Source organism: Solea senegalensis, linkage group LG16 (genome assembly GCF_019176455.1).
Source record: "Solea senegalensis isolate Sse05_10M linkage group LG16, IFAPA_SoseM_1, whole genome shotgun sequence".
In the NCBI taxonomy this organism is placed as follows: domain Eukaryota; kingdom Metazoa; phylum Chordata; class Actinopteri; order Pleuronectiformes; family Soleidae; genus Solea; species Solea senegalensis.
Genome location: NC_058036.1, coordinates 3,216,802 through 3,244,577, shown reverse-complemented (window position 1 = coordinate 3,244,577; position 27,776 = coordinate 3,216,802). Strand labels below are relative to the sequence as shown.

At 41.7% G+C, this 27,776-nt stretch overlaps 1 protein-coding gene across 3 annotated transcripts; it reads right to left on the bottom strand.

Annotated features, from left to right (window-relative positions):
- Window positions 1–318: 318 nt before the first annotated feature.
- stac (SH3 and cysteine rich domain) lies at window positions 319–25,222 on the bottom strand. 3 transcript variants are annotated; one of them, XM_044048225.1, is made up of 13 exons: window positions 24,830–25,222; window positions 24,009–24,133; window positions 22,760–22,792; window positions 20,117–20,450; window positions 15,786–15,919; window positions 13,197–13,278; window positions 13,009–13,115; window positions 11,236–11,317; window positions 11,035–11,102; window positions 8,372–8,460; window positions 4,262–4,313; window positions 3,297–3,434; window positions 319–1,623 (listed from the first exon to the last, which is right to left on the bottom strand). In XM_044048225.1, the coding sequence occupies exons 2-13, from the start codon at window positions 24,126–24,128 to the stop codon at window positions 1,525–1,527; spliced, it is 1,338 nt and encodes a 445-aa protein (XP_043904160.1). In that variant the 5' UTR covers window positions 24,129–24,133; window positions 24,830–25,222; the 3' UTR covers window positions 319–1,524. The 3 variants fall into 3 exon arrangements, with proteins under 3 accessions (XP_043904160.1, XP_043904159.1, XP_043904162.1); XM_044048224.1 differs by lacking the exon at window positions 24,830–25,222 and having other exon boundaries at window positions 24,009–24,530; XM_044048227.1 differs by lacking the exons at window positions 22,760–22,792; window positions 24,830–25,222 and having other exon boundaries at window positions 24,009–24,530.
- Between the last annotated feature and the right edge of the window lie 2,554 nt (window positions 25,223–27,776).

Here is a 27,776-nt window from a genome sequence, read left to right as displayed (position 1 = left end):
GTGTGTTTTTTGTCTTCTCATTTGTTCTTGAATCGCTAAAAAAAGACCGTTTTTCTTTTATTCATTTCAAGCCACACAAACCTTGAGCGGTGACGTGTTTCCAAAATTCACAAATGAATGAATGAAAAATCCTCATTAATTCATCAGCCCATAATCACGTCATTCAAGTGCGTAATGCATAATATTTGGAGGCCCACTTGAGCAAATGATGAGCTTATTATCTGCGGCTAACAGGAAGGAAAACAGTATTATTATGATGGTTATGATTATTCAGAGCCCCATGTGAGAATCAGTTGAAAAGAAAACACTCTGTGACAGTTATTGTGAGAAAGACAGAATCTTTTAATCTCGTACATTACATTATTTACAATACAGCATTCTTGGACATTCATTAAAACCAAGTTTCAGTGCAGGACAACTTTTAATGAGACATATTATTATACACACGACAAGAGAGGCGGCGCTCACATCTCATGAAACCTCGAGATCACGCGGGATTCTGATTTAATCGCCGTCTTATTTTGAAAAGAATAAAAAATAAAAGCCTCTGTCCTTCACTTCCCCGTTTGTTTTTGTAACATTTAAAGACGACGTTAAACCCATCGTCGATTCTGCAGCTTGTGAGAAACTGGCAGTTTTTATTTTTCCCACTAACATGAAGTCGTCGAATGAGTGGGACATTGTTTTGGATGCTGAAGGTGATATTTCATATATTTTTGGAGTGTCAGACTGTGAAAAGTCTCGCTTGTGCTAAGAAAAACATATGGTAAACCTTTATTTAGGAGTGTAACTGTATATTAGAGGAGAAACAAGTAAGTACCTCTAACATATGACTGGGGAATTTAAGAAAAAGTCTTATTTTATCATTAACCCTTTAACACCCAAGCCTCAAAATGTCTGTGTCTCGTGAATGAGTGCTTTTGTCCACTAACACTGTTATTTACAATTTACTGCATATTAAAAGGAGTGTATTGACAGTTTAAAGTCAAGAAAAACAAAAAAAAAAGATGAGATTTTGCATTTTCATTTTGTATATTTGTCTCCCAATGTGCAAAAACAGGCCAACAAAATGTTAAAGGGTTGGGTTTGAAAGGCGGATTTTTGGCATCTCTCAGAGCCAAGTGGAAATAAAATGATTTGTGGGGAAGAATTTCATGAAATCATGAAAATGGAAAAACTGTTTTGTTGATGCTTCTCAAGCGTAAACAGTCTAATTTCGGAAAATAAACAGCCTGTAGCAGAATAAAAACAAAGACACTGGTTCTATAAATTAAATCAGATCCAGTGTTCATCTCCTGTGTTCATTCATCTCAGTGACTGTCTGAGAGAAGGTGAGGAAGGTGCAAAGACTGTGACCTGCAAACAGAAACCAGCATCACTAATAATTCCATGTCCCTCACTGGTGTCTGGCAGACATGTCTCAGGTGCAGGTTCCATCTCCTCTGACCTCCAGGCGGCCAATGTCCAACGTCCTTCCTTCTCTCGTTTCTTTTCTGTCCCTCTTCATCTCTGTGACAGTTTCTCTCAGATGATCTCCAGGACGTCACAGGGCACGAAGCCGCTCTTCTTCCCGCTCGCCACTCTGATGAAGCCACTGTGCTCGTCCTCGCTGCTCACACAGACCTGAGAGAGGACGAAAGAACATTTTTACCCATGTGTGTCATTAGCAGGAAGGTCATAATAGTTTTGACATCTTGTTCTCAAAATTACTTTGTTTTAATTCGTTTTTAGAGCAGGCTTGCTAATTTTTTCAGGACATTTTGGACACCTTACGATACTATGACATTTTTGCAGGATTTTTGACACCTTACTAAACTATGATTTAACACGACACGAAATTTATAGTATAGTATGTTGTCCAAAATCAGTCAAAAAAGTCCTATGTCGTCCAATATCAGTCAAAAAGTCATAGTATAGTATGTCGTCCAAAATCAGTCAAAAAATGTTGTGATTCAGCGCTATACAAATAAAATAAAATTGAATTGAAAATGACTTCATTCTCATAATATCACGACTTTATTCTCATTATATTACGACTCTATCATAACCTCGGTGTCAGCAGCAATGCTAAAAACAATGACAAACATATATTATAAACACAATTATATTTGGATTTGGGGATTAGGTAAATTGGACACTAACTGACCCTGTGATGGACTAACAACCCGTCTCCTCATGAACCTCATGTGGAGGATTAAGCGGTAGAATATGGATGGATGTTTATATATTAATGTTGGACAAGCTCTTACAGTAATAAGGACAAATAATGAGTTTGGTGGAAACATTTGTCCACGCTTGTATGTCATGGTTTGAATTTTACTTTCTCTCGCCCTCCTTTGACTTAACATCTATTCCTGGGTTTGAGCGACTGGAAAAGAGGGAGCACGGGGTCACAAGCTCGCCTTGTGTTCGATGGTTTCATCTCCACTGGGGGCTTCTAAATCTTAAAGGGATGTTGGGACTTAAGAGTCCTCATGTGCTCTGGAAGGCAGTGTGGGAACAAACAAGTCTCATCTAAGTACAGCTGCTATTAAACTAAGATGATACTTTAAGAGTAACTGCACTGTTGAACTTTTCAGTGAGTATGTGTGTGAGGGTAGAGCCACTGGAGGTAATAATAATAATTAATCCTTTAACACCTAAGCCTCAAAATGTTTTTTTTTTGCCTATTTTAACCATAAAAGGGCCAGAAAACCTCTGGTGAGTAAGTGCTTTTGCCCATTTTTCAAGAATAACTTTTAATATCTGGCAATTATTTACAATTTACTGCATGTTAAAATAGTGTATTAACAATTTAAAATGAAGACAAACACACAAACACCAGATTTTGTGCCAGATTTGAAATTTGAACGGTATAAAATTTAAAATGTTTGAGTTTTTTGCCAAAAAAATGGAAACTATGCACAGGCGTTTTCCTCTCTGGTGACAGAGTTGCTGATTCGCCAGCTTCCTGCAACGGTGCAGTTGAAATTACCGTAATAACCACACACGTGTTGTCTGCGATACGCTCGGTGTTAACCCTTAAGAGTTCCTTTTAAAAACTTACAAATTTGTTCCTAGTGGCAGAAAATGCCACCTTCCCAAAAAATTATCGAAAAAAACAAATAAACTAAATAATTTCCGTAAAATACATTTCAAGGAGAATTTGAAAGGGTCAATGATTGGCAGAAACATTGATATTGGTGCATTGTTATTTTTTTTGCACTGGGATAAAAATATTGCTCATATTCTGTGGAACAACAACTAACTAACTAACCAAACCATTATAATCTATAATATATAATAATCATTATTACCTGTCCCTCCTTCAAGGTGATCTGACCTTGCTCCTTACAGCCAATGAACGTCCTGTTACATCTGAATACTCGGTCCTCGGCCTGCACCTGGTGAGCATAGGCTGCCGGGAAGAAACCGATCCTGTCCTCAATCACCCCCTGGGGAAAATGAATGAATGAATTAATCAAACATTAAAACAGCTGATGTGTGGAAAGACTGCAAAGAGCCTAAGAGGATTACAAAACACATGTGTTTTTGTAAATTATTAGATAAAAGCATTGCAAGCAAACAACAACAGAGGTTCCGCGTAATGTTTTAATCTAGATTAATCTACACGGGAAAAAAAACTTCCTCTTCCACAATCTCATATGATGTGCTAAAATGAGTTGTCCTGTGTATGAATAGTGCTGTACAAATAAACTTGCCTTTGTGAAGAGAAACTATAGAACATTATTTGTACATCGCATCAGACCTGAGTGAGTGAGCGTTCATGTGTATACAGCAGCAGCACCAACAGCATTTATCCTGTCAGACTGCTCACATACTTTATTGGTTGTCCTATGTACCTAATAAAGTGGCCGGTGAGTGTATATGTCAGGTGCTAACGATTGCTTTTCGCTTTGCTAAACTGTCCATTGATCAAAGAGCAAACAGGCCAGATGTTTGTCCAGAGGCTACAAAGAAGAACAAAATGAGTTTCTTCATGGTCTGGTGGCGACAGGCTGCCTCTGCACAGTCACGTTTTGGCCCTTTTATCTCCATAATTTATCTGTCGTGCACTCTTTACTCGCTCCTATAATTTACAGAAAGACGTCCTGTAATTTATCAATGCATATTTTTGATGGTTTCCTTTTTGTGGCTTGGTTTGAAAACACACAAATTGGAGCCACAATTTTAGAAACTGGCTTTAAATTTAGCATTGTGTAATTATATAACAAGAGACTCGTCACGACTCGGGAATAATGTGCTGTTTTTTTATTCTTACCTTCCACCAGTCTTCGTTGGAGTCATCAGCCAATAAGATCCGGTCTCCCGCTCTGTCGTGACCAAGCAAAAATAACAATGATCAGCCTTTAACTGAGTTGTGTGTGGAAATAACAACACAAAACGTAACAGTTAACAAAATGATCATCCTGGAATAATAATTATCATAAAAATGATCATAATTAACATTAAAAACAACAATAATAAAAAAGAAATCATGCAACAGAAATGTTGGTCATTTTGGACAGGTGAATGAATGATGAGGACAGGTGAATGAATGATATGGACAAGTGAATGCTGAGGACAGATGAATACATGTTGAGGACAGGTGAATGAATGATGAGGACAGGTGAATGAATGATGAGGACTGGTGAATACATGATGAGGACAGGTAAAGGAATGATGATGACAGGTGAATACATGATGAGGACAGGTGAATGATGAGGAGGGTGAATGAATGATGAGGACAGGTGAACGAATGATGATGACAGGCAAACAGATGATGAGGACAGGTGAATGATGAGGAGAGGTGAATGAATGATGAGGACAGGTGAATGATAACGTCAAGTGAATGATTGATGAGGACAGGTGAAGGAATGATGATGACAGGTGAAGGAATGATGAGGACAGGTGGATCGAATGATGAGGACAGGTGGATGATTGATGATGACAGGTGAATGAATGGATGAGGGATGAATGATGAGGACAGGTGAATGATTGATGAGGACAGGTGAAGGAATGATGATGACAGGTGAAGGAATGATGAGGACAGGTGGATGATGAGGACAGGTGAATGATTGATGGGGACAGGTGGATGAATGATGAGGATGAGTGAATGATGAGGACAGGTGAATGAATAATGAGGACAGGTGAACAAATGATGATGACAGGTGAATGATGAGGAGAGGTGAATGAATGATGAGGACAGGTGAATGATAACGGCAAGTGGATGATTGATGAGGACAGGTGAATGAAAGATGAGGACAAGTGGAGGATTGATAAGGACAGGTGAATGATAACGACAAGTGAATGATTGATGAGGACAGATGGATGATGAGGACGAGTGAATGGTGAGGACAGGTGAATGAATGATGAGGATAGGTGAATGAATGATGACAGGTGAAAGACTCATGAGGACAGGTGGATGATGAGGACGAGAAAATGATGAGGACAGGTGAATGAATGATGAGGACAGGTGGATTGGCGTTAATTAAGGTCCCTGAGTGAGTGAGAAAGTGGAAGCATTTGTGACCTTTGACCCATGTTGACTGAGCACTTTCATTTGTAAAGGTTTGCCTTTAATTAAAAACAATTCATGGAAGAATTGTGTTCCCTTGTCCTTTTTGCACGACACAAGAAAGAAAGAACCTCAAGTACTTTTACTTGTGGAGTGGAATACTTCAGTACTCTTTCCACCTCTGACTGCAGCTGGAGGCCCCTGTAACATTTGCTGCATACTCAGTGACATGTGATACACCGTCATCCTGTTTGCGGTAGGTCCTCAGTATTCTTAGTGATTCTTATTGCTCAGGAAATGCATGAATAATTGTAACCCAGTGCAGTGTGCGCCACAATTACTAGCATCTGCTCAAAGCCTTTGGCCTCAAAATCAAAAGAACCACCACAGTTGAGCCAAATGTTAAGTTTACGTAATTTCCCCCTTTTTCTTCCTCTCGCGGCTCAGTTAAAACACTGGCCGTCGTTCGCTCGCTAATAACGACCGTGACTCTGAGAGTCAGCAGCTCAGCACCCAGCGCTGTAAAACTCTTGTAAGGTGATAAAAAAAACTAAGTAGACACATGTTGATTCAATCAGAGCAAGAGAGAATCAGCATTTCCTTCCAGTGCTGTGCATGAAAAGTGACGAAGACTTTGGTAGATTAAGTTTTTATCTATTACTGTAAAATGCATGAGCGTGAAGTGAATAACAAAACTGATTTACTCGGACGGAATCAAATCAAAATGTGTCTGTTCATTTGATTTATTGATTGACTAAGCCAGGGGTCTGCAACCTGCGGCTCCAGAGCCACATGTGTCTCTTCAGGCCTTCTGCAGTGGCTCCTTCTTTTCTTTCATTTTCATTTTCTTCTTTCAAAACGCCTCTTATTTAGAGATCGAGGTGATATATAAAAGTATTTTTAATATTTTGTGCGTGAACTACATGAAATCCAGATATTGCTTGGTTTATTTCAATTAATTGAAACAAACCATAGAAGTACTCGTTCTACATAACTGTGTTTTATAAGGAGTCGTTATTTCTCCGCTGTAAAAGGTCGGCTATGAACAATCAACAGTTCTTTTTGTCACTCATTCTATTTTTAGCTCTTTAATCCTTAGAACACAGAGCATTTCGGGTGCTTTTTTCCAAATACTATATTAAAATGTATATACAGAGGCTGCAGGTCGTGCAGATCAATAAAAGTCAGAAACTCACTGTAAAGCTCTAGTTTCTGGTGATTTCTTACACTGTGATCGTGGGAGAGAATCTATTTTGCCCCTCACACGTTTAATTGTGGAACAGATCGTCTCATCTATCACTGCCTCAGACTACATTTAGCACCGTGTACGCATGATTGGCTCTTTTTATGTACAGTATATGGGCGACAGTGAATGAGCGAATACTCTGGCTTAATCCCACAGTCCAAAAATGTGCAGATTTGGGATGAGGGAGAACAAGCGGACGCGTAATAAAAATGTTTTTGTACTAGTTTGGGACGATGTGATCCCGTCATGACTTCAGACTAAATAAAAAAAATTCATTTCATCTATGAAATACGCTTGATGTAACCTGACGGATGGATGAAAAGACTTCATGACGACTCTCCTTCCCTCGGAATACATTTAATAAGACATGAGATTGACTGGTATTAATAGAGCATCAGCACACACACACACACACACACACACACACACACACACACTCTTGAGAGAACTAGGCCTTTGAAGACTGTTATGTAAGAAGACGCAGCTAATTAATTTCTTTCCTACATTCATTCTTTTATATTTGTCACCTGCGCCGCTCCATGTGTGTGTGTGTGTGTGTTCTTTTCTTTTCTGGCATAAACACCAATCTTGTCAGGACCAGTCGTCCTCATGAAGACTAAATCCTGGTCCTAATGAGGCAGACGTTTTTCATTTTCTGAGGAAAAGCTGGATTTGGTTAGGGCTGAGGTTAGTCATTGACTAGTTATAGTTAAGGTTAGGGATAACACTTGACACTGCACACCTGTGTGTGTGAGAGAGAGATTATCCACTGTTTACAATAAAATGAGATTCCACACAGACGACTTTGGGACTTTAAGAGAATAAAAACAAGAGAGATTAGAGATTAAGATGTACTTGATGTAGAAATTGGTTGACTGTATCATTTAAACAGACAGTCATATATAATTCTACAGATTTTTCATTTTCAGGAGCAGGAAACCTCTGGTGTGCACAAATGAACCGGTTACATTTAAAAAGTCTAAAATCTGGTTGCACAGTTACAAAGTTTTGATACAAGGCCACATGGCGGAGTAGTGGCGAGCACTGTCGCCTTGCAGCAAACAGCCCACGGGTTTGTGACAAGGTTATTAAACGAAAACGAATGAAATAACAAATAACAAATAAAAACTAGAGTTTAAAAAACAACAACAAAAAAAACAGATGACTAACTGAAAGTCAACTGTGTACGAAAATGTGCTCAGTTTTCCTCTTTGTAAATTCGTTTCATACATAATCCTTTGGGGTTCATATGAAGTGTATTTATTTAGAATTTAAGGAGTTATGATTTATTTACCAAGGGTGCACCTGCGGCACGGATCTGAGCCACGTGAGCACTAAGGGTTGCAAGGGCGTCTTTTCGTTGGACCTTTGTGAATGTTACACCTGGCAAATACTCCACTTTACCAAAACTATTATAACCTTGGACTGAGAATAGATGATAGAGGGAGTTAAAATTAAAAAAAAAAAAAAAAGTAAAGAAAAGTAAACAAAACGAAACAGGCTAAAATGTAAATAAAGGCACAAGTAAACAGAGAGAAATTGAGTTAAAGTGAGTAATGACAGTGGCTGGTGTCGTGGGCTTTCTTCTGCTCCAATGACAAGTGTATTTACATGTTGTGCAAACTGACCTCATCTCCAAGTCATGGCTCTCCTGGGGAGTGAAAGTGAACAAGGCCACGTAGGTGTTGAGCTCCAGGATGTCTTTCTGGAGCTGGCTCTGAAAACCAGAAAACACAAACACGGGATTTTTATTCAAAAGCTCAAAAAAGGAACAAAGCTAAGGCACACACGACCACCACCCCTCTCCTGTCCTCTGCTGCCTCCCAAAATAGTCTCCTGGCGGTTATCATCCTTGTTTACAGTTAACTGATAGACTGCAATCTGTTTTCCGTCGAAATCCAACGTCAACAAAGTTAAAAGCGGACGATGCGGTGGGCGGAGAGGAAGTTCTCGGGGAGGTGTTGGAACAACTAGCAGGGACACGTGCGCTCGTCACACCTGCTCAGAGAAACCGGTGGGTGGCACATTGTCCCCGCATCGTCACCTGTACCTTCAATATGTTTACTGAATCCCCGTCGTACGCCACAAAACACACAAAACTTTCTGCGTGGAGATGTTCTCCTCGTGTGTGCGTGGGTTTTCTCCAGGTTCTCCAGGTTCTCCGGTTTCCTCCCACAGTCCAAAAACACACACAGATTTGGGGATTAGGCAAATTAGACGCTCTAAATTGTGTGAGAGTGGATGATGATGACGATGTCCAGGGTGCACCTCGCCTTCCCACCCTCATGTGGAGGATAAAGAGGAAGACGATGGATGGATGGGTGGATGGAAAGTTGATGAGAAACACTATGGAGGCTTTGAGAAGTGTTTTGTTTTTTGTTTCCACGTGGAGGAGAAAATGTCAGTGATGGATGAGTCGAGTTAAGCCTCTTTGGCTTCTGGGTTGAAAGAGATGACGGCGACCTGAGAGCTTCTCTCTGGCCTCGTGATGTTGCAGAAGCCTGGAACAGAGTGGACGGACAGGCCGAGATAACAGCCTTGTTTGTATGTTGTCATGGAAGAAAACTGCAGGACCACGCCGATAAGGAAAAGGGGGAAAAATAAATATTGGAGCGCAGCGTGGTAAAACAGCAACTCTAACAATCCGTGTATCATCCGTTCATTTGCTTTTCAAAATAAAATGAAAACGTTTGAAAGCGTTTCCCGTTTAGTCCAGTTTTGATTTTTCCATCTATCGCAAGTCATGTAACCCGAAGGTTCACCCGAAGCTAGCTAGTTAGTTAGTTAGTTAGTTATCAATAACATTTAAACGAAAAACACTGTTGTAACATATACAAGACATATTTGAAATCATAGCAATGTAGACAATGGTCAGAAAGAGCTGGAGAAACTACGTCGATCTCTACGTGCAGTCGTCAATGAAAGCGGAGCGCAGGGACCGTCTACAAAGTGCAACACCCGGAAAAAAAAATGTTGAAAAAAAATTCAATAACTTTACCATAATACCGTAATAGTGTAGTGTCGTCAAACGTTCTGCAAAAATGCATAAAAGCAGTTATTTGCTCATCAATTTTACGGTGATCAGACAATCACATCAACAAACTGCACAGCGTGAACCCCTCAAACACTAATGGTGAAAAGTGGGGAACAGATGTATGTGTGCGACCACTGATTTTAAATTGGAAGCTCCTCCACCGGCGAGGAAGCAGTCGCGTTCACGTGTCTGCCTCTGCCGCTCGTTACCCCGCAGCGCCTCCATCTGTCTGTCCGACAGCGGGGGCTAATGGACCTGTCGGCTGACGGACAAACAGCCTCCCGCCAGCTGTGCTCGGTCCGGCATGATAACACCCGGCGCCGCGCCGCGAGTCTTCTACCCTGAAATGAACTGAACTGCAGAGGAGAGGCGCGTGTGTGTGTGTGTGTGTGTGTGTGCACTTGTAGGCATGTTTTGCCTTGTATGGTTATTTGTTGATTTTTTTTTTGTCCATTTGCCCGCGTATTTGTGGTCCTTTTCCACTGTTGACAACTGAGATTTACATGTTGCGCTGTAAAAGTAAACATGGAGCGAGGGCTGCACAAATGGAAAACCATGGAAACTGAGGATCTGGTCCAGAAATAGCCGCCATTACGGGTGATAAGATATTCCCAGAGGTTACACCTGGCATGGATTTTGCCACATCTTCACACACAGATCCAACATTAAGGTCAGGACTTTGTCATACCAGTGCAGGCCAGTGGCTGTGTCAGCTCGCGTATGATTTGTTGCAGCAGGAGGAGAAGTTTTCCCCTCAAAGCCCTGGGAAATTCAGCGGTGAAGACGGCGGCCAGGAGCCAAGTGCAGCATGCTTAATGGATACTGAATGAACTGGCTGGGGATCAGTTCTCAGAGTCACCATGCAGGGTTCAGAAGTTCCTGACTGAATTAAATCAGCTCTCAGGGGGTTTTCAGAGACCCGGCCGAGATTAAACACTGCAGCGCTCTCGGCTGCAGAGTAAGTGAAAACTGGCAGTTTAGGCTACAGCAAAATGACCAGTTGTTTTGCTCTTCTTTGAGGGGAGAAAACTTAATGAGATTAGAATGTTTGGATTAAATGCTTAAATAAATATCAAGTACTTTTAGACATGTTGGAAAAATTGAGACAATACCTTGCAAATATGTCAGTGAGCTCAGATCTGCTCTGAATGTATAATTAAAGTTGTTGTGATTACTAAAACGCATGTGTTTACAGCAACAGCAGCACAAGCATAGATTAAGTTTTGGTGGAATTCATCGGGTGGATTTTTGTCTCACCGGGATGTCGTCGGGTTTTCTCTCGAGCTGGTGGTAAAGTTCTGTGCCGTTCTGAATGACCGCGAAAACTGAGAAAACAAACAACATCATTTACTTCATTAGTATTCCCAACTCCCATTTGCAGCCTGAAAATCAACTGAAATCACAGTTGAAAAACAGCAAAAGAACCCGAGCTGCTGGTTCGCAGAACGAGACGCTCACCGTCATCACTGTGTTTCCTCGACAGCTCCTGTCTGCTGCTGTGAGCCGCCACTTCCTCTGGAACCTTGTCCAAGTCACTGCTCTGCAAAGATCACACACATTAGGTTTGAAATGGATTTGTCAATAAAGGAGAGCAAGTCAACTTGGCTTGTAACCGGAGGGTTTCCGGGTTTGAATTCCGGTCGTTCGGTACATTAGGTAGGTAGGTAGGTAGGTAAGTAGGTTGGATAGTCGGTCAGTGGTTGGTCGGTCAGTCGATAGGTTAGATAGGCAGGTAGGTAGGTAGGAAAGTCGGTCGGTCAGTTAGATAGATAGGTAGGTAAGTCGGTCGGTTGGTTGGAGAGTTGGTCAGTTGGTTGGTGGATCTAATTAGTAGGTTGGATGAGCGAATACTAGGTAAGTGGGTAGAATTGAGTTGGGTCAGTTAGATAGATGGAGTAGGTGGAATTAAGTCGATTTGGTTGGTTAGATGATGATCGGGTAACAAGTCGATTTGAATTGATCGATTTAATTTAGATTAGGTAGGTAAGTAGGTTGAATTCCAGTCGATGATTAGAATGAAACTAGGTAGGTAGGTAGAATTGATTGATTGGTTAGATATGAGTAGGAGTAAATTGGGTCGGTTGGTTGGAGTTGGATCGCGGATTTGGTCGAATGGAATGATTGGATGAGCCGAATCTTGGAAGTAGTGGAGTAAGCGATTGGGTCAGTTGAATGGAGTGGTGAATTGGGTAAGTCGATTGAGTCCAGTTGATTTAGTTGAATGAGCGAATGGAATGGGTAAGTCGATTGATTTAGTTGGAGAGTTGGTCAATTTGATTTGGTGGTCAATCGATGGAGTTGAATGAACGGAGTAGGTGGAATGATTGGTGAATTGAGTTAGATGGAGTAGGTGGAGTAGGTAGGTAAATTCGATGAGTCAGTTGGTAGGATTGAATGGAGTAGGTAGGTAGGTAGGTGAGTAGAGTAGGATTGATCCAGTCAGTCAGTCATCAGTTAGATAGGTAAGTTGAAGATTCAGCCAGTCGATTAGGTCCAGTTGGTAGGTTAGATAGGTAGGTAGGTAGGTAGGCAGGTAAGTTGGTCGGTCCGCCAGTTGGGTTAGGGTCAGGTAGGTAGGTTGGATATTCGGTCAGTCGATAGGTTAGATAGTCAGGTAGGTAGGTAAGTCAGTGGGTCGGTCTATCGGTAGGCTGGCAGGTGGGGCGGTGGGTTGGTTGGTAGGTAGGTAGGTTAGAAGATGGATAAATAGAAAGCATTATCGTGGCCCTTGTTGAGATCACATTGTCTCCACTGACGTAAACTCTGCTTCACTAACAGCTGCACAGGACGGCGTGGCCTGAACCCAGCAGCTCTCAGATGTCATCGTACCAATTATGCAGTTTATTTTACATTCAAAGCGAAACGTGACGAAAAACAGATTCGCTTTTGTGCATTACACACAGACGGAACGGAGAATGGAAAAGGAGTGCAGCTCCCGCAATCAGTCCAGTCCATCTTCAGAGCAGTAACACGAGTGTTTGCACTGATATCGCTCGTCATGATGATGGCCCGGACCACACACTGCCTTTATTGGTAGTGTTTACAGGCCTGAAGCAGCTGTATCTATCCAGACAATCAGCTCAGCTGGGTCTGTTACAGTGGCACAATACTGTAGGTATAATAGCTGAAAGGAGCCAAGAGGAGGATTGGAAGATAGAATTGGACCTTCTTCAAAAATGTGTGACATATTATGTGGAACGGTTAAAAAAAAGCAAACACTCTTTTTCTTACCGAGTTTCTTTGTGGAGAATCGGAGCCACTGGCCCTCTTGGCTTTCTGTGCCAGAGACGTTCCAAACCTCAAGGCCTCGTAGACGGGGTCAACTTTATTGCCACAGGCTTTAGAAAAGAAAAGAAAAGTGTATAGTTACAGCATTATTAGTCCAACTAAACTTTTCACGGAGATTCAGCGCCACTCACCAATGGGCATCACTTCTTTGATGCAGCCGTACTGTTCCTGGATCAGTAACGGCGAGCTGTAGTACCGCCGGAAGCCTTTGGGCTGAGGAGAGGACGACAAAGAGAGGAGCAAAACGGAGGTGACAAGACATTAGAGACTAATCAATGCACAGTGCTGCTCTGGCTGCGGCGCTGGAACACGACTGCCATACTGAATAAATGTGTGGGTGTGGTTTCTTCCCTTTTTTTTCAACGTGCTGGACTCGACGCGTGAATGAAGAATGAAATATTCAATCAATACGCACAAGGTTACGTGTCATGTGAACGTCCACAGATGTAACTAATGGTCTGTATTTATATACTGAAACCTCTTTTGCTCAGGTGTAAATATAATTTCATCAGATCGCCTATAGTTTGTGCTGGAAAAAAGGACAGAAGACAAAAAAGCAGCCTAAATTCTCTGCGTTCTATGGCTTAACAGGCGTCATTGCAGGGTCTGAGGCCGACATCTTGCAGGACAGCCTCTTTTTTGTGTTTAGTTTACATTTCAGGCACTCAGTCCTGATTATAATCCGTCGCTTGACACTTCTCATGATGAGGCAGATATAATAAGCAACCCTCGGAGCTCTTCAGGCCACTCTCGAGGAGCGAGACGTCAGACTTTCAGGGGCAACGTCGTTAAGGGAAAAGTTCTTCTGACGGCAAAACAAAAAAAAAACATCCATGTTTCTATTCATCAGTCAACATTTGCACACTCTTAGTCACGAGGAGCAAAAGTGAAGTGAATCATGCCGAGAAAGAAATTCAGCGTTCATTCACAAGGTGAGAGCCGCAATCGAATCTTAAAAGCTGCTTTTTCAGGAGTGGCCGTACAGCTATTTCACCTGGAGATGACAGGAGACGTAACCTGACGTAAATCTGAAACAAGGAAATACTATAATGCTTTTATTTACAGTGTATATATATATACATATATAATATGTACAAATGTACATGGGCTATATTGCCTGAAAAAGTAGAACCCAAACTCTGCATGGGACGCTGCCAAATCAAAAAGTGGTTCTCACCTGTTTGTTTGTTTTTTAGTTTTATTATATCTATCTTTTTTACTGTCTCTTGTGTCTGTAAGCATTTGTACTATCTGTGCCGCTATCTTGACCAGGAAGAGATCTTGTATCTCAATGGGACACTTCCTGGCTAAATAATAATAATAAAGGATAAATATATCAGTTCTTCCTTAAGCCAAACTGAACCCTTGTACTTGTACCAAATTGAAAGAAATTGACGTGAACTACTACTGCTTTATGAAGTAGTATTACGTCACAAAAGCCTCCACAGAAATACCACTGACCTTCACGATCCCTGTTCACAGAAACTTAGTACAGAAAGTGAATCTGAAGACCGGACCAGGAGGTAACCAGAATTCTTTGCTAAGTGGTTCTCAGGCCAACAGAAACAAGCACGGGCTGCAGAAAAGACCAAGTTTAGAATAAGTTGGGATTTAGAGCCGCGCGCCACTGGGGGAAACTTCCCCGTTTTATGCTCGACCCCCTCGACCTCATTTTCCACTCCTGAGAGACGATCATAACTCCAGGCCTTATCCCTCAGGCATCCAGTGGAAAGACGTCACCAGAGGGGAATAAAAAATATTCCCTGTACTGTGAGTATCACTTACCATCATGTTACCATCAGTCACAGGTTCTTCAGATAACAACGACATATAATGTGGGAGTGGCCGATATATGCGTTTACTGAGCTTTAGAAATGAGCTAATAGCCAATTATATATAATGCTGATTTTGTAGAATTTCATACATCAATAACAAATGATACATCCTAAAATTGCATAACTTAGTCTTGTTTGTGTCCGAGGTTATGATAGTTTTAGATTTCTCATTAGTTTTAGTTTTTATTTAGTTTTTAGAGCGGGTTTGCTAGTTTTTATTTTATGTAAATGTAATGTAAAGTTGTAAAATTTTATAAAAACACAATTTAGTTTCAGTTAGTTTTTTTAAAAAAACTCTATGTTTTTCAAGTTTAGTTTTATATCTAGAAACAAAACTTTGTCAAATTAACCTTTTGAAGGTTTTGAATTCGCTGATTAATTTCCGTAATAATGGGCTGATATTGATTGTTTTAAAAAATGAATTATATCCAACTAATTATTCAGTCTACCTCCACTTGTGAGCCCCACCGCTGCCCTGACTCTTATCAAGAGTGTAATCAGCAGTGCAATTACCATCAGGCTGAATTAAGCCTTTTTAACAAACAGTGTGGTTTTGAAAAGTTAAAAAAAATATGTTTAAAATGAGACAATAACAACCGCTGATCACTGGTTTGGTGAGAAGTGTGTTTGCAAATGCAGTGTTTCATTGATATTACGTAACACACAGAGCGACAGAGTGATTTATTTATTTATTTATAAATACTGTCTCCCACAGTGTGCTCTCTCTCTCTTGCTACCATTTATCCCTATGTTTATACATTACTGTATATTATATAGCTATATATATATATATATATATTTAATGTCCTATTGTTTGCCTTGAATGCTTCCTTTATTTTAGCTTGTTAAGCAGTCTGTATTAAATCAAGATTTATGACGTCTCACCAGTTTGCCCATGCAGCGCTGCTGTCCCACTCCATTCTCACATTTGTGGTGCAGGCTCATCTTGCAGGCTTTGCAGCGGAGGCCGTGTTTTGCAGTGTTTCCCGCCAGGAAGACCACATGTTTGGCCGTGGTACCTAACACACACACACACACACACACACACACAGAGAGAGAAGAAGTTAAAATCCACGGTCTTAGAACGAGGCGTCATCTTTCCTCAGCACACAGCACATGAAGGACTCAAGGCTTTTAGTCAATGAGTAACACATAAACGACAGAGGAGATTTAAGTTGTGAAAACAAACTGAGAATCTTGCTGTGGAGGAAAAACAAAGCAGTCACGGTGAGTGTGTTTGTAACGCTACAAGAAAAACAAGAAACTGGATGAATAGGCAGTTTAATACAGGCACAAATAATATTCAAAGCAAGAAAGAATTGACTTCCAAATAAAACCTAGACATTGTTGCCCAGTTTTGATGTCTTTTTAAACTGTGTAAATATGTAAATATGTGAGATATTTATATATAAGTGGACTGAACAGGTACAAATTAAACATATCAGGTTCCTTAAATGTCCTCAAGACACTGGCACTACTTTCTAGAGACCTTGAAATGTCAAAGACTGTATTTCTGCTCAGGGCAAAAAATGTATTCTGAAAGAAAAGAAAAAAATGTTCCAATGACATTTCAGAAGCCGAGTATAAATTCCCTGAAGGGGAATCACTTATTGTCACTCTCTAATCTGCTCCACTGAGACAGCAAATGAATACTCTGCCCAATTAACCCCACGTGGTTGGTGAAAGCTTGTGATCCAAGGTCCGATACACAAAAATGTGATTGAGAGTGATAGACGTCCTCCTCCTCGTGAGTCCTCACAGCAGATGAAAGCGGAGCGGAGGTTTCAGGGATGGGACAAAACCATTAACAGGAGAGGACAGTGTTACCAAATCCCTGTGCTGGCATTCGTCTGGCAGCGATGAGCCGCCCGCTCTTGATTGATTAATCAATGATCACGTGATCATCCTCACTCTGACCCACACTCTCTGTGCGTACATGCAACACAATCAGTGGGCGTGGAGAGCACAGGAAGATATATGTATATATATATATATATATATATATGTATATATATATATATATACATATATATATATACATATGTATATATATGTATACGTCGGTATATATATATATATATATATATATATATACACATATACACATATGTATATATATACCGACATTAGTCTAATACAGTCATTTTAGACCGTTTGTACACGTATGAAGTACACATTTGTGCCGAGTCATTTCAAAGACATAATTCTTTAACTGTGTTACAAATATTGTGGTCCCCAAAAAAGAAGAAATAAACAGCCCAAACATTAGGCGTGTGGTCGGGTGTTCATTTCATGCCCTGCTTACACGTACAACATGTATGTTTAGTCGCGCAGAACCAAATCTCCGCTCCCTCTCTACGCGCCGTGTAACGCGACCGGTGAAACTCAGTCACAGGTGGAAACCTGGACCGCAGAGCTCTTGTGTTGCCTTCCTCAGTCACACTGACACAGAACGGAACTGGAGAGAAATGTGATCCCATGCTGCGTCCTCGCAGGTCAGCCGCTGATCACCATGACAACAACAACAACAACAGCAGCAGCAGCAGCAGCAGCAGCAGGAGCTGAGGCAATGAATTCAACCCCGCACCAACTCTCAGGTCACTCTAAATTAGGTCTGTTGTTGTTTCTCTCCGCGTCCGGGACAGAGTCTCTGTGGCATCTTTTAAGATCCCCATCTCGGCCTCTGTGGACACTGCATGTCTGAGCTGACTCATTCCAACATGGGACAGTAATTACGAGACGCCTCCGACTCAGCCTCCTCACAGCTTAGACGTGGTGATATCATTTTCACAACTTTGGTCTTTCTTCGTCTACCGTCTCACGCCGAACACTCTCTCGTCCTAAAGACACATACTGATCCGTTCAGACGCCCGTCTTAGAACACGCCTTACTGTGACAATAACTCCTCCACCTCCTTCTCTTGAGCTCTTCCAAAAACACTGACCTGGGCAGCTTTACTTCTGTTTATTTGTAGACTTTAATGAGTCTCACTGCTTCCCCATCTGGAAAATTTAAGCAATGAGGCCTCGGATACTTGAAGGAATACTTGAGGTTCTCAGAAAAACAGATTTTAGAATAATCGCAGTCATCTTAAGTCTATAATATCTTAGGGATGTGTTCACGTGTGTGTCTCACTGTAAAACAGGAAACTGAAGTTTGTAGACCGCTCACTCTCCCACACCAAAGCATACAGGAGTCGTTGATCCACTACTGCCTTCATCAGTGAGTTCAGTGTTTGAAATTCTCCGCTCAGATTAACCTCAGTGACACAAAGTGACCACACGAGGCAGCAGTGGACCAGCAGCTCCTGTGTCCCTGAGATAGATAGATAGATAGATAGATAGACAGATAGACAGATAGACAGATAGATAGATAGATAGATAGATAGATAGATAGATAGATAGATAGATAGATAGATAGACAGATAGATAGATAGATAGATAGACAGATAGACAGATAGACAGATAGATAGATATGTAGATAGATATGTAGATAGATAGATAGACAGATATACAGAGAGGTAGATAGATAGATAGATAGATAGATAGATAGACAGATAGATAGATAGATAGACAGACAGACAGACAGACAGATAGATAGACAGATAGATAGATAGATAGATAGATAGATAGACAGACAGATAGATAGATAGATATGTAGACAGATAGATAGATAGACAGATAGATAGATAGATAGATAGATAGATAGATAGATAGACAGATAGATAGATAGATAGACAGATAGACAGATAGATAGATAGATAGATATGTAGATAGATAGATAGACATAGATAGATAGATAGATAGATAGATAGACAGATATACAGAGAGGTAGATAGATAGATAGATAGATAGATAGACAGATAGACAGATAGACAGACAGATAGATAGATAGATATAGATAGATAGACAGATATACAGAGAGGTAGATAGATAGATAGACAGATAGATAGATAAATAGATAGACAGATAGACAGATAGATAGATAGACAGACAGACAGATAGATAGATAGATAGACAGATAGATAGACAGACAGATAGATAGACAGATAAATAGATAGATAGATAGATAGATAGATAGACAGATAGATAGATAGATAGATAGATAGATAGATAGACAGATAGACAGATAGACAGATTAGCGCAGCACACAGTTTATATCTTTTATCTGCTGTCAGCATCATCATCATCAGGTGTGTGTTGAGCAGATGGTGCAGACAGCTCTCGTCATTATTGTGCTGCAGAGGTGCAGCGATAAGAAGTCTGAGTGGTCACTTGAGCACAGATGGCGAACAACAAGAGGAACAGCGAGAGAAACCAGGACATCTGCTAAGAGGAGCTGGCACTTTTGTTGTTAAGTCTAAATCTGTTACCTCAGTGGACAGATGGACGGACGGACTGACTAGTCAATGAGTAAACACGGAGGTGGATGCAGATACTTCAGTCATGTCAGCAGTAGTGCTGGAAGATAATATGATCAAGTCACTCAAATAAGAAAGCTAGAAAAACTCTCACCCGTGTCCGGTCTGAAAAGGAAGCTGGAGTACCAGGAGAAACACACACACACACACACACACACACACACACACACACACACACACACACACACACACACACACACACACACACACACACACACACACACACACACACACACACACACACACACACACACACACAGGAAAAACATGCAAAGGATCCAAACTAGGGGACTTTTCCTGCAGAAAGGCAACAACGCTAGCCACTACACAAGTTACTGACGTGGAGAAGAAGAAGAAGAAGAAGAAGAGAGAGAAGAGAGTTAGAAAAAGAGGGAGATGGAGAGCAGGACTGAGTTTGTGCACAGTATGTCGTTAAACCGCGACCAAAAGGGTGAAAATGTCACTTCTCCGCGTGCTTCTTAGAGCAGATGTTTTGTGTTTATACTCTACTGTACAAACACTGACAAACAACCATGTTCACCTGCTTTGTGTGTCTCTGTGTGTGTGTGTGTGTTTGTCAGAGCGTGAACACACCCCAGCCTCTCAGAGCAGAGGATTTTTCAAATGTTTTCAACACTCGGAGACTGTTTAAATCATTCAGGTTTGGCAGTTTGTTCTCTATTGCTCTGCACACACTTGGTAATGTTCTAAATGCCGTGTTTCTGCTCACTTCATGGTACATAATGATTATAAATGCTCCCTTTTCAGAGCCGCGGTGCGTCACCTGTAACCGTACCTACGATCATGTGGTTGCACACGTCACAGAACGTCGGCTTCTTGAAGATGTGCTCCATGAAGCAGTGTCCCGCCGAGTCCACCTGCAGCGGGTTGCGCGACTGCGAGCGCGACGTCGGGGGAGGAGCACAGGGAATGGCCGGGGGCACCGGCGGGATGGGGAGGTGGGCGGCGTGCGGCGGGGCCATGCCGATGTTGCACAGGTGGCCCGTGCTGCTGCTCACGTCGGACAGCAGCTCCGTCTTGTTGTCGCCGCCGGTGCGGAAGAAGTTGTCGGCGCTCTTGCTGCGGATGCTCTTGGTCTTGAAGGACAGGGATCGCTTGAGTCTCTGCAGCTGAACAGAGAGGGGGAGAGAGAGAGGGAGAGAGGGGGGAAGGAGATGAGAGGGAGTGACATAGGAGAGAGGAGAGCGAAAAGTGTCTCATAATGTCTCATATAAAAACCCTGAAGATTCTAATATGATTTCCAGGTCCGGTTGATGCATTATATCAATACTATTTCTCACACACTGGGCCTCCATCAATCTCATTATCCACCTCTTTTTTCTTTTCTTTTCTTTTTTTGTAACGGGTATTGCTATTCATAAGCGCTCCACACTCCTCATTTAACCTCTCAGTGTGCACTTCCTCCCCTGAGGGACCCACTTAATTCTGGGCTTACACACTTAATAAAAAAGCTCTCAGCTACTGTAATGTGATTTTATGGCTCTGGTGTGTGGCTGCAGGTCTATCAGTGGCAGAGAACACACGGTTGATGGGCACGAAAGGACTCACTAATGATCTATTACGGCCCTGAATGTACAGCTGTTCCTCTTATGTACTTTATGATGTTTGCTCTTGATGTTTTTGAGCCTGGGGAAAAAAGAAAAAATGCTTTTCACTGCAGCGCTGGTGTGAGGACGATCAATCACAGTGTGGGTCAGTGTGGAAACAATCAATTGAGGCCCTCTCTCAACCATTACCACACACACACACACACACACAACCAATTGTAGCTCTTCACTCTGTGGTCACTTCAAATGGGTCAAGAAGTGGCTGAAAACAAAGCGAGATTGTACACGTTGTACCTTATCAGGTTGATAATATTATATTGGTGTTTATACTGTCTTATTACTGTACATGTGTTCCTGACTCTTAGGGCTTGCACATACTTTAAAAAAGGTCAAAATCAAACGGCGACAGATCGTGACGTCACCTATAACAGGGGTCTGCAACCTCGAGTATTAATTAAATAATAATACATTTAACCTGGAGCACATTTGACCCATAAAATGAAGACAATAGCATGTATTAAGTGTTGTATATAGATATATTATATATAAAAAAAAGTAGAATTTGTCACATTTGTGGAGTTTAAGAACCGCAAAAGGAAAACTGTTGATATTTTATTACGGTTTTTACCTTAAATAAAACACAGAACTGTGTAGACCTATTAGTAACTACATGACAGGACAGGACTCAATGACTGTCGTCGTGGTGTACTTTGAAATGAGTAATAAAAATAAACATGGTTGACGCTCTCGAGCTGCAGGTTGCGGACCCCTGAACTACAAGAACCAGAACTTTCAGCTTCTTAAATGTGAGGATTTTCTACTTTCTTTGATTTTCAGCTTCTTTAACATGAATATTTTCTACTTTCTTTGATTTTCAGCTTCTTAAACGTGAATATTTTCTATTTTCTTTGATTTTCAGCTTCTTAAATGTGAATATTTTCTACTTTCTGTGATTTTCAGCTTCTTAAACATGAATATTTTCTACTTTCTTTGATTTTAAACATGAATATTTTCTACTTTCTTTGATTTTCAGCTTCTTAAACGTGAATATTTTCTACTTTCTTTGATTTTCAGCTTCTTAAATATGAGGATTTTCTACTTTCTTTGATTTTCAGCTTCTTAAACATGAATATTTTCTACTTTCTTTGATTTTCAGCTTCTTAAATGTGAATATTTTCTACTTTCTTTGATTTTGAGCTTCTTAAATGTGAATATTTTCTACTTTCTGTGATTTTTCAGCTTCTTAAATGTGAGGATTTCCTGGTGTCTTTGCTCCATATAACAAAGAAATCATTAAAACAGAATAGTTTGGGGTTTTTGGACAAAACAAGACGTTTGAGAACGTCATCCTTTCTAGGTTTGACAAACACTGATCAGCATTTTCTGACATTTCATGGACCAAGCGATTCATCGAGAAATTCATCGACAGATGAATGGATGATGAAAATAATCGTTAGTTGAGTAAAACACGGTGATAACATAGATGTTGTACTGATCAACAGATCAGATCATCTTAATAAATGGAGAAAGTGAGTGAATGTGCTCATGCATCGTGGAGCTCAGGCTGTGTTCGATGGCACCAGATCTATAAGAGCTGTAGAGGGAGGGAGGGAGTGTTCATGGGAGTTACTGTAGACGGGGTGAAGCAAATTAAAATAAACAAAAGAAGCCAGTTGCCGCATACGTTTACAGATCATTGTAAACAATATGGCGTTCGGGAAACAAAGAGTGTGCGGCGTCTAGAAATAAGGGTGATGATGGGACTTAACCTTGCGTGGCATTCGCTCGAGTAAGTGCTCTATTAAAAGCGGTGACTGCCGTGATGTGAGAGGAGCTCGTACCAGCCACCGCGTGCTTACAGTTTGGCTCACCTTGCGCTTGTGATGTTCAGGCCTCACAGAATTCTTTAAGGGAGGGATAGAAAAACACAGACACAGGTTTACGTAAGTGTAAGATAGTGAGCCGGGAGTTTGCCACACATGCCGTCGTGCAGTGAACTCATGCTCGAGCCTCGGAAGACACAACACACGTGAGAGGAAACCTGGCAAAACACACGGCGAGAGGAGAGTGACTGACGACTGCTCATCGTAGTAGTGTGGGCAACATGTGACCCACATAGACGGCAAAACTGCCCCGAGGCAACTTCTCTACAGCTTCAGCTGCGAGTGGAAAGTCCATGCGGTGACACTGATTAAAACACGTGACACCATTAAGCCATTTCATTTAGGACTCAATATTTCTGTATCGAGCCTTTGTTTCCATTACTATGTTTAAAAAGTACAAAAGTGTGTACAGAGGCTATAAGAATGTGCAATATAGAGCGTTTCACCAACTATAGAGACACGCGTGAACATGTGGAAACAGCTCAAAGGTCGCGTGGCTCGTTTATATGAACAAAAAGAAAAGAACTATTTTGTGACTTCACAACTTTGACTCAACAACACATGAGACGAATATGTGACCTGTAAACACACAACCCCAGGATGTCCATATAAGGCGTTGTATTATGTATTATTCCCACAGCAACGGTGCACCTGCGGCACGTGAGGGTAACTACGGGTTAAACGCGAGGATGGTATTATTGGTATTATTATTCCTAAGAAGACTATCTCAGCAAAAGTAACCCGACCAAAGAGCACTTTAAGTGAACATTCTCTTAAGTTTCCTTATTTATCCTCTCATAGAGACTCTGATTTCTGCACTAAAACATCTGTAATTTTGGTTTTCGCTTCACTTTTATAAAATCAATGTTGTCCTCTGCTGTGACAGAAGTTTGGAGCTGCTGCAGCTGCATCATCATTCCAAAGCAGATCTTTATTTACTCTACACCAGAAACACATGCACTGACATCCTCACACAGTGAAGTATTCAAACACACCTTGTAGATGCCAGTGTGCAAATTCACAAACTTCACTGACACTAGTGGCATTCCGTGTGTTTGTGTGTGTGCATTTTTACAGCTGCTGTGTTTAGACTCATTATTGTAATCAGGATGCGGTTGTTGAAGTTTCAAAAGGTCACGTGTGTGGCCTGTTTTCTCTCTTTTCTCCCCCCCCTATTGTCACGTTTAGAAGTTTGTTTACTCTACTAAAAACAGCAACAGGACAAGAAAATCCTTACCTTGGTTTCCTGCTGGCTCGCGTTCGCCGTCGGGGATTTCGGTGTCTCATCCTGGTCCTGGTCCTGTTCGTCCTCTTTGCCCCCACTTTCGTCCTGGATCATGTTGGCCGGCGGGATCATCCTCTCTTAGTGGAAAAAAAAAAGAAGTGTAGCACTGTGAGAGAGACTGCGTTCACCCTCACCAGCTGTTTACATCGTTTCCATTCCTCTATAGTCGCCGTGACCCGTGAGGAAGAGGAGTCCTACAGCGCTGCTGCTGCTGCTGATGATGATGATGATGATGATTTCTACATCAGAGTCTCACAGGATAATAAAGTTGAAAAACTGTGTCCGCTCCTGCTACGCGCGTGTTTCGCGCGGATCGCGTCGTCGTCGTCGCGCGTAATCCTGCTGCCAAGACATCTCCAAGTCCACGCTGCGTGTGCGCGCCGTGCGCCTCCACTCCGCCGATACACTGGACGAGGGCGGGGAGCTGAGAGGAGGAGGAGGAGGAGGAGGAGGAGAGGGAGGAGGAGGAGGAGGAGAAACTTCTGCCAAGATTCACTTTAAATAAATAAATAAATAAATAAATCTCTTCGGGTCAGAGAAATCAAAGATGGCGACAGGAATGCGTGGTCTGATTATTAACACTCGCTTTAAGAAGAGTGAGATTTAGTTAGATTCGTGGAACAACCACGAACTGCTGAAGAAGGAGATTATTTAACTTTAAAAAGAAAAAAAAAGATTACAGCCTGCACAGTTTGATGTTTAGCATACACGTAATCTAATCTCTCATTACAAATGCACAATTGGCAGCACCTGTATCTCTAATTAACACTCACCTGCTGCTGATTGGCTGAGAGAGAAGTCACATGATGTTATAATAACTTGACGGATAAAGGGTGGAGAGAGTTGAATAAAATCCCCTGAAAAACCTAATTTTAATTCTTAATCTCAAGAATTAAAGGTCAAGACCTTTGGAACAGGAACACAGGGAGGGTAAAAAACTCCAGAATCAGTCAAGAAAACAACAATAGTTCCACGTTCCTGGTCCACTTAGGAAATAAACACCGCGTTGAGGTGACATGAAGCATCACCGTCGCCCACTTCACTCGGGATAGGTGAGGTGTGATGCTCGCTGTAGTGATACATCCTCCAGGCTCCCCCTGTGATGGGATGTGATGTCCTTGATGCTTCATTACAGGACGGAGGGGAGGCAGACGGCAGACTGCAGCCTCCCTCCCTCCACTCTGACAGGCATGTAAACTCCCACACAGGAGTGTGGGTCAACATGTCCAGCTCAGTTTCTTCTCTGAGATCATCATCATCGTCACCCTGGATGGATGTCCTCTGACATCGTCTAAAAACGAGACACAAATCATCAAACCAAATGAATGAACTGTGCATATACACAAGAGAATAACTGTTTAGTTACTAATAACTGTCTATTTAGTTCATTTAAATAAGCTGTAGATTGTGTCTCATATGTCCTTTTTTTTACTCTAAACATGTGATCTGAATGACTTTTATCTGCTGTATAAACTTAGTGAGGAAATGTGTGTTTGGTGGGTTATTTCTTTGTTGTAACAAAGCGTGACACATTTGTAAGGAAAACGCATTTGAGGGTTGATCTGTGGGAGCAGCGTGAGGAGGAGGAGGAGGAGGAGGTGCCAGGCTGCTGTGCCTTTGCTTCTTCCACATGCTACCATCCATCCATCCATCCACATTCTACCAGTAGTGATGATGGTGGTCACACCTGGACGGTTTGCCAGTCCACCACAGGGCCACACGGAGACCATCCACTCTCACACTCCTACCTACGGTCAATTTAAAGCAGGGGTGTCCAACTCTAATGACCTCGGGGGCCAATGAGCATCTCGTCTGGTCAAGAGGGGGCCGGTCTAGAGAGATAAAAAAACTTTTTTATTAGCGAGCGGGCAATATGAGGTATTCATGATGATATTAGACAGAATTGCAAAGTAAAAGTGTTTGTTTTCATATGAAACGACGTCTACTTCACAATAAAAACAGAGCGTTTAGCAAATAATGACGAGGATAACTGGAATTAAAACAGCTTCAATGTCATGTAGTTTAATGTAGAGTGTAATACATTTAATAACGCAATAATTATAACTGGATGTCTATTACTACGATAAAAAAAATATTGATAAAAAAATACATTTAATCTTATATTCTGTCTATATTCCATGACCTCGCTGGCAGCTGTATGTGTTTTTATCACTTCTTCATCACGTTTAATGTTAGACTAGATATTTTTGACCTATAGTCCACGTGTTTACGTACATTGTTTACATCTCTTTTAATCACTCTTTCACTCTTTGATCGTGTGTTCAGGCCTTAAAAGCACTCATCTAAATTATTTCTCCCAGTTTCCGGGGTTCGACGATGAACTTGGATGGAGATAATCCCTCAAGTTTAGTCCGAGGGACAACAGGAGCGTGAGTCAGCGGGATTTGCATGTGCACATGTCATATGTCTATGTGGTGTGTTTCTGTGTGGTTACTGTGTGAATCACGGCAGCTGAAATGTGTGACCAGCATGTGTGAGCAAGAAGGCGAGAGGAGCGAGTGTGAAAGAGAGGAAACATTATAATTTACTCTCTCTCTCGTCGTCTGCTGCTGGACCGTCCATCGCTGTGGAGGGAGGGTGTGAGAAGATAAGTGAGGAGAACGCAGGCAGCGGTGGAGGAGGATGAGACAGGAAGGGGTTCATTATTCCAAATAAAAGGTCTCACCAGAGTTGACTCCAAGTCTTCTATATCACGTTCCTCCTGTTAATTCCATGTCATTTCATCTTTAATACCAACTGGCTGCGGTCGCTCGTACCTCGTGTTGACCAAACACTGCCAGTAAAAATGTGAGAGATTACGGCAGCGACAGTTTATTTTCACCCAAGCCAATATTTCCACTGAGGTTTATTTTTTTTTCTTTTTGGTCAAACTTCCCAGAAACAGTTCATTTTCATCATCAATTTCTCAGAAATTCATTTTCTCGGACTACATGACTAATGTACAATTGAGGGTGGATATCTGCAGATCCGGTTTCAGTTTACACAATGCTGCAAACGCATGTGTGTGTGTGTGTGTGTGTGTGAATGCATTCACTTCCTCTGTGCAGGTTGCTACCACAGAGTTGTAAATGATTGTTCGACAGTCTGAATAACTCACTGCATATTTAATGCACATTTAATGATTTCACACATGGAAGTGTTGTCACTGCTGTTAATTCCTGCTGCTGCTGCTTCTGCCTCCTCTCCTTGTTTCCTGCTCTCCTTGTTCCCTGCTCCCTTGGTGTTGGGGGGGCGTGGCAAATTCCTCCACCTGCACAGCTGACTCCAATTAAAGACCCGCCTCTTCTCCTCAGTTTCCCCCAGCGTTGGCCGCCTTTCAGTTTGTTAGTTTTGTCTGTGACTTTTCTAGTGAGGAATCAAATACTTTGGTCTGCTTCTTCTCAGGTTCCAGCTCCTGGTTCTCTGCCCTGCTTCTGTCTCTGCTCTGCAATAAACCTCCTTTAAACTGCTTAACCTCTCATAGGGTTGTTATGTGGGTCATTTACCAGAACCTTACCAAACGTCTGCCTCTGAAGGCTCAGAAGGATCCAGATGTCTCAACTGTCGCCAGAGGGAGTGAGTTCCAGAGGGTTGGAGCCCTGCTGCCAAAGTTTTGCCTGCAGGTGCGGCCGAGGTCAGCAGACCACAGGTTGTAGCAGAGGAGGAGAAGCTTCAAGATGATCCGGAACTTAACGGGCAGCCACTGCAGATGTTTCCACG

Excerpts from the sequence above, each read along its gene's own strand:
- stac (XM_044048225.1), bottom strand. The coding sequence starts at position 24,128 with ATGATCCCGCCGGCCAACATGATCCAGGACGAAAGTGGGGGCAAAGAG. Across the intron at positions 8,461-11,034 it reads GAAAACCCGACGACATCCCG|AGCCAGCTCCAGAAAGACAT; the intron begins GTGAGACAAAAA and ends TCTGGTTTTCAG. Across the intron at positions 1,624-3,296 it reads TCACCTTGAAGGAGGGACAG|GTCTGTGTGAGCAGCGAGGA; the intron begins GTAATAATGATT and ends GTCCTCTCTCAG.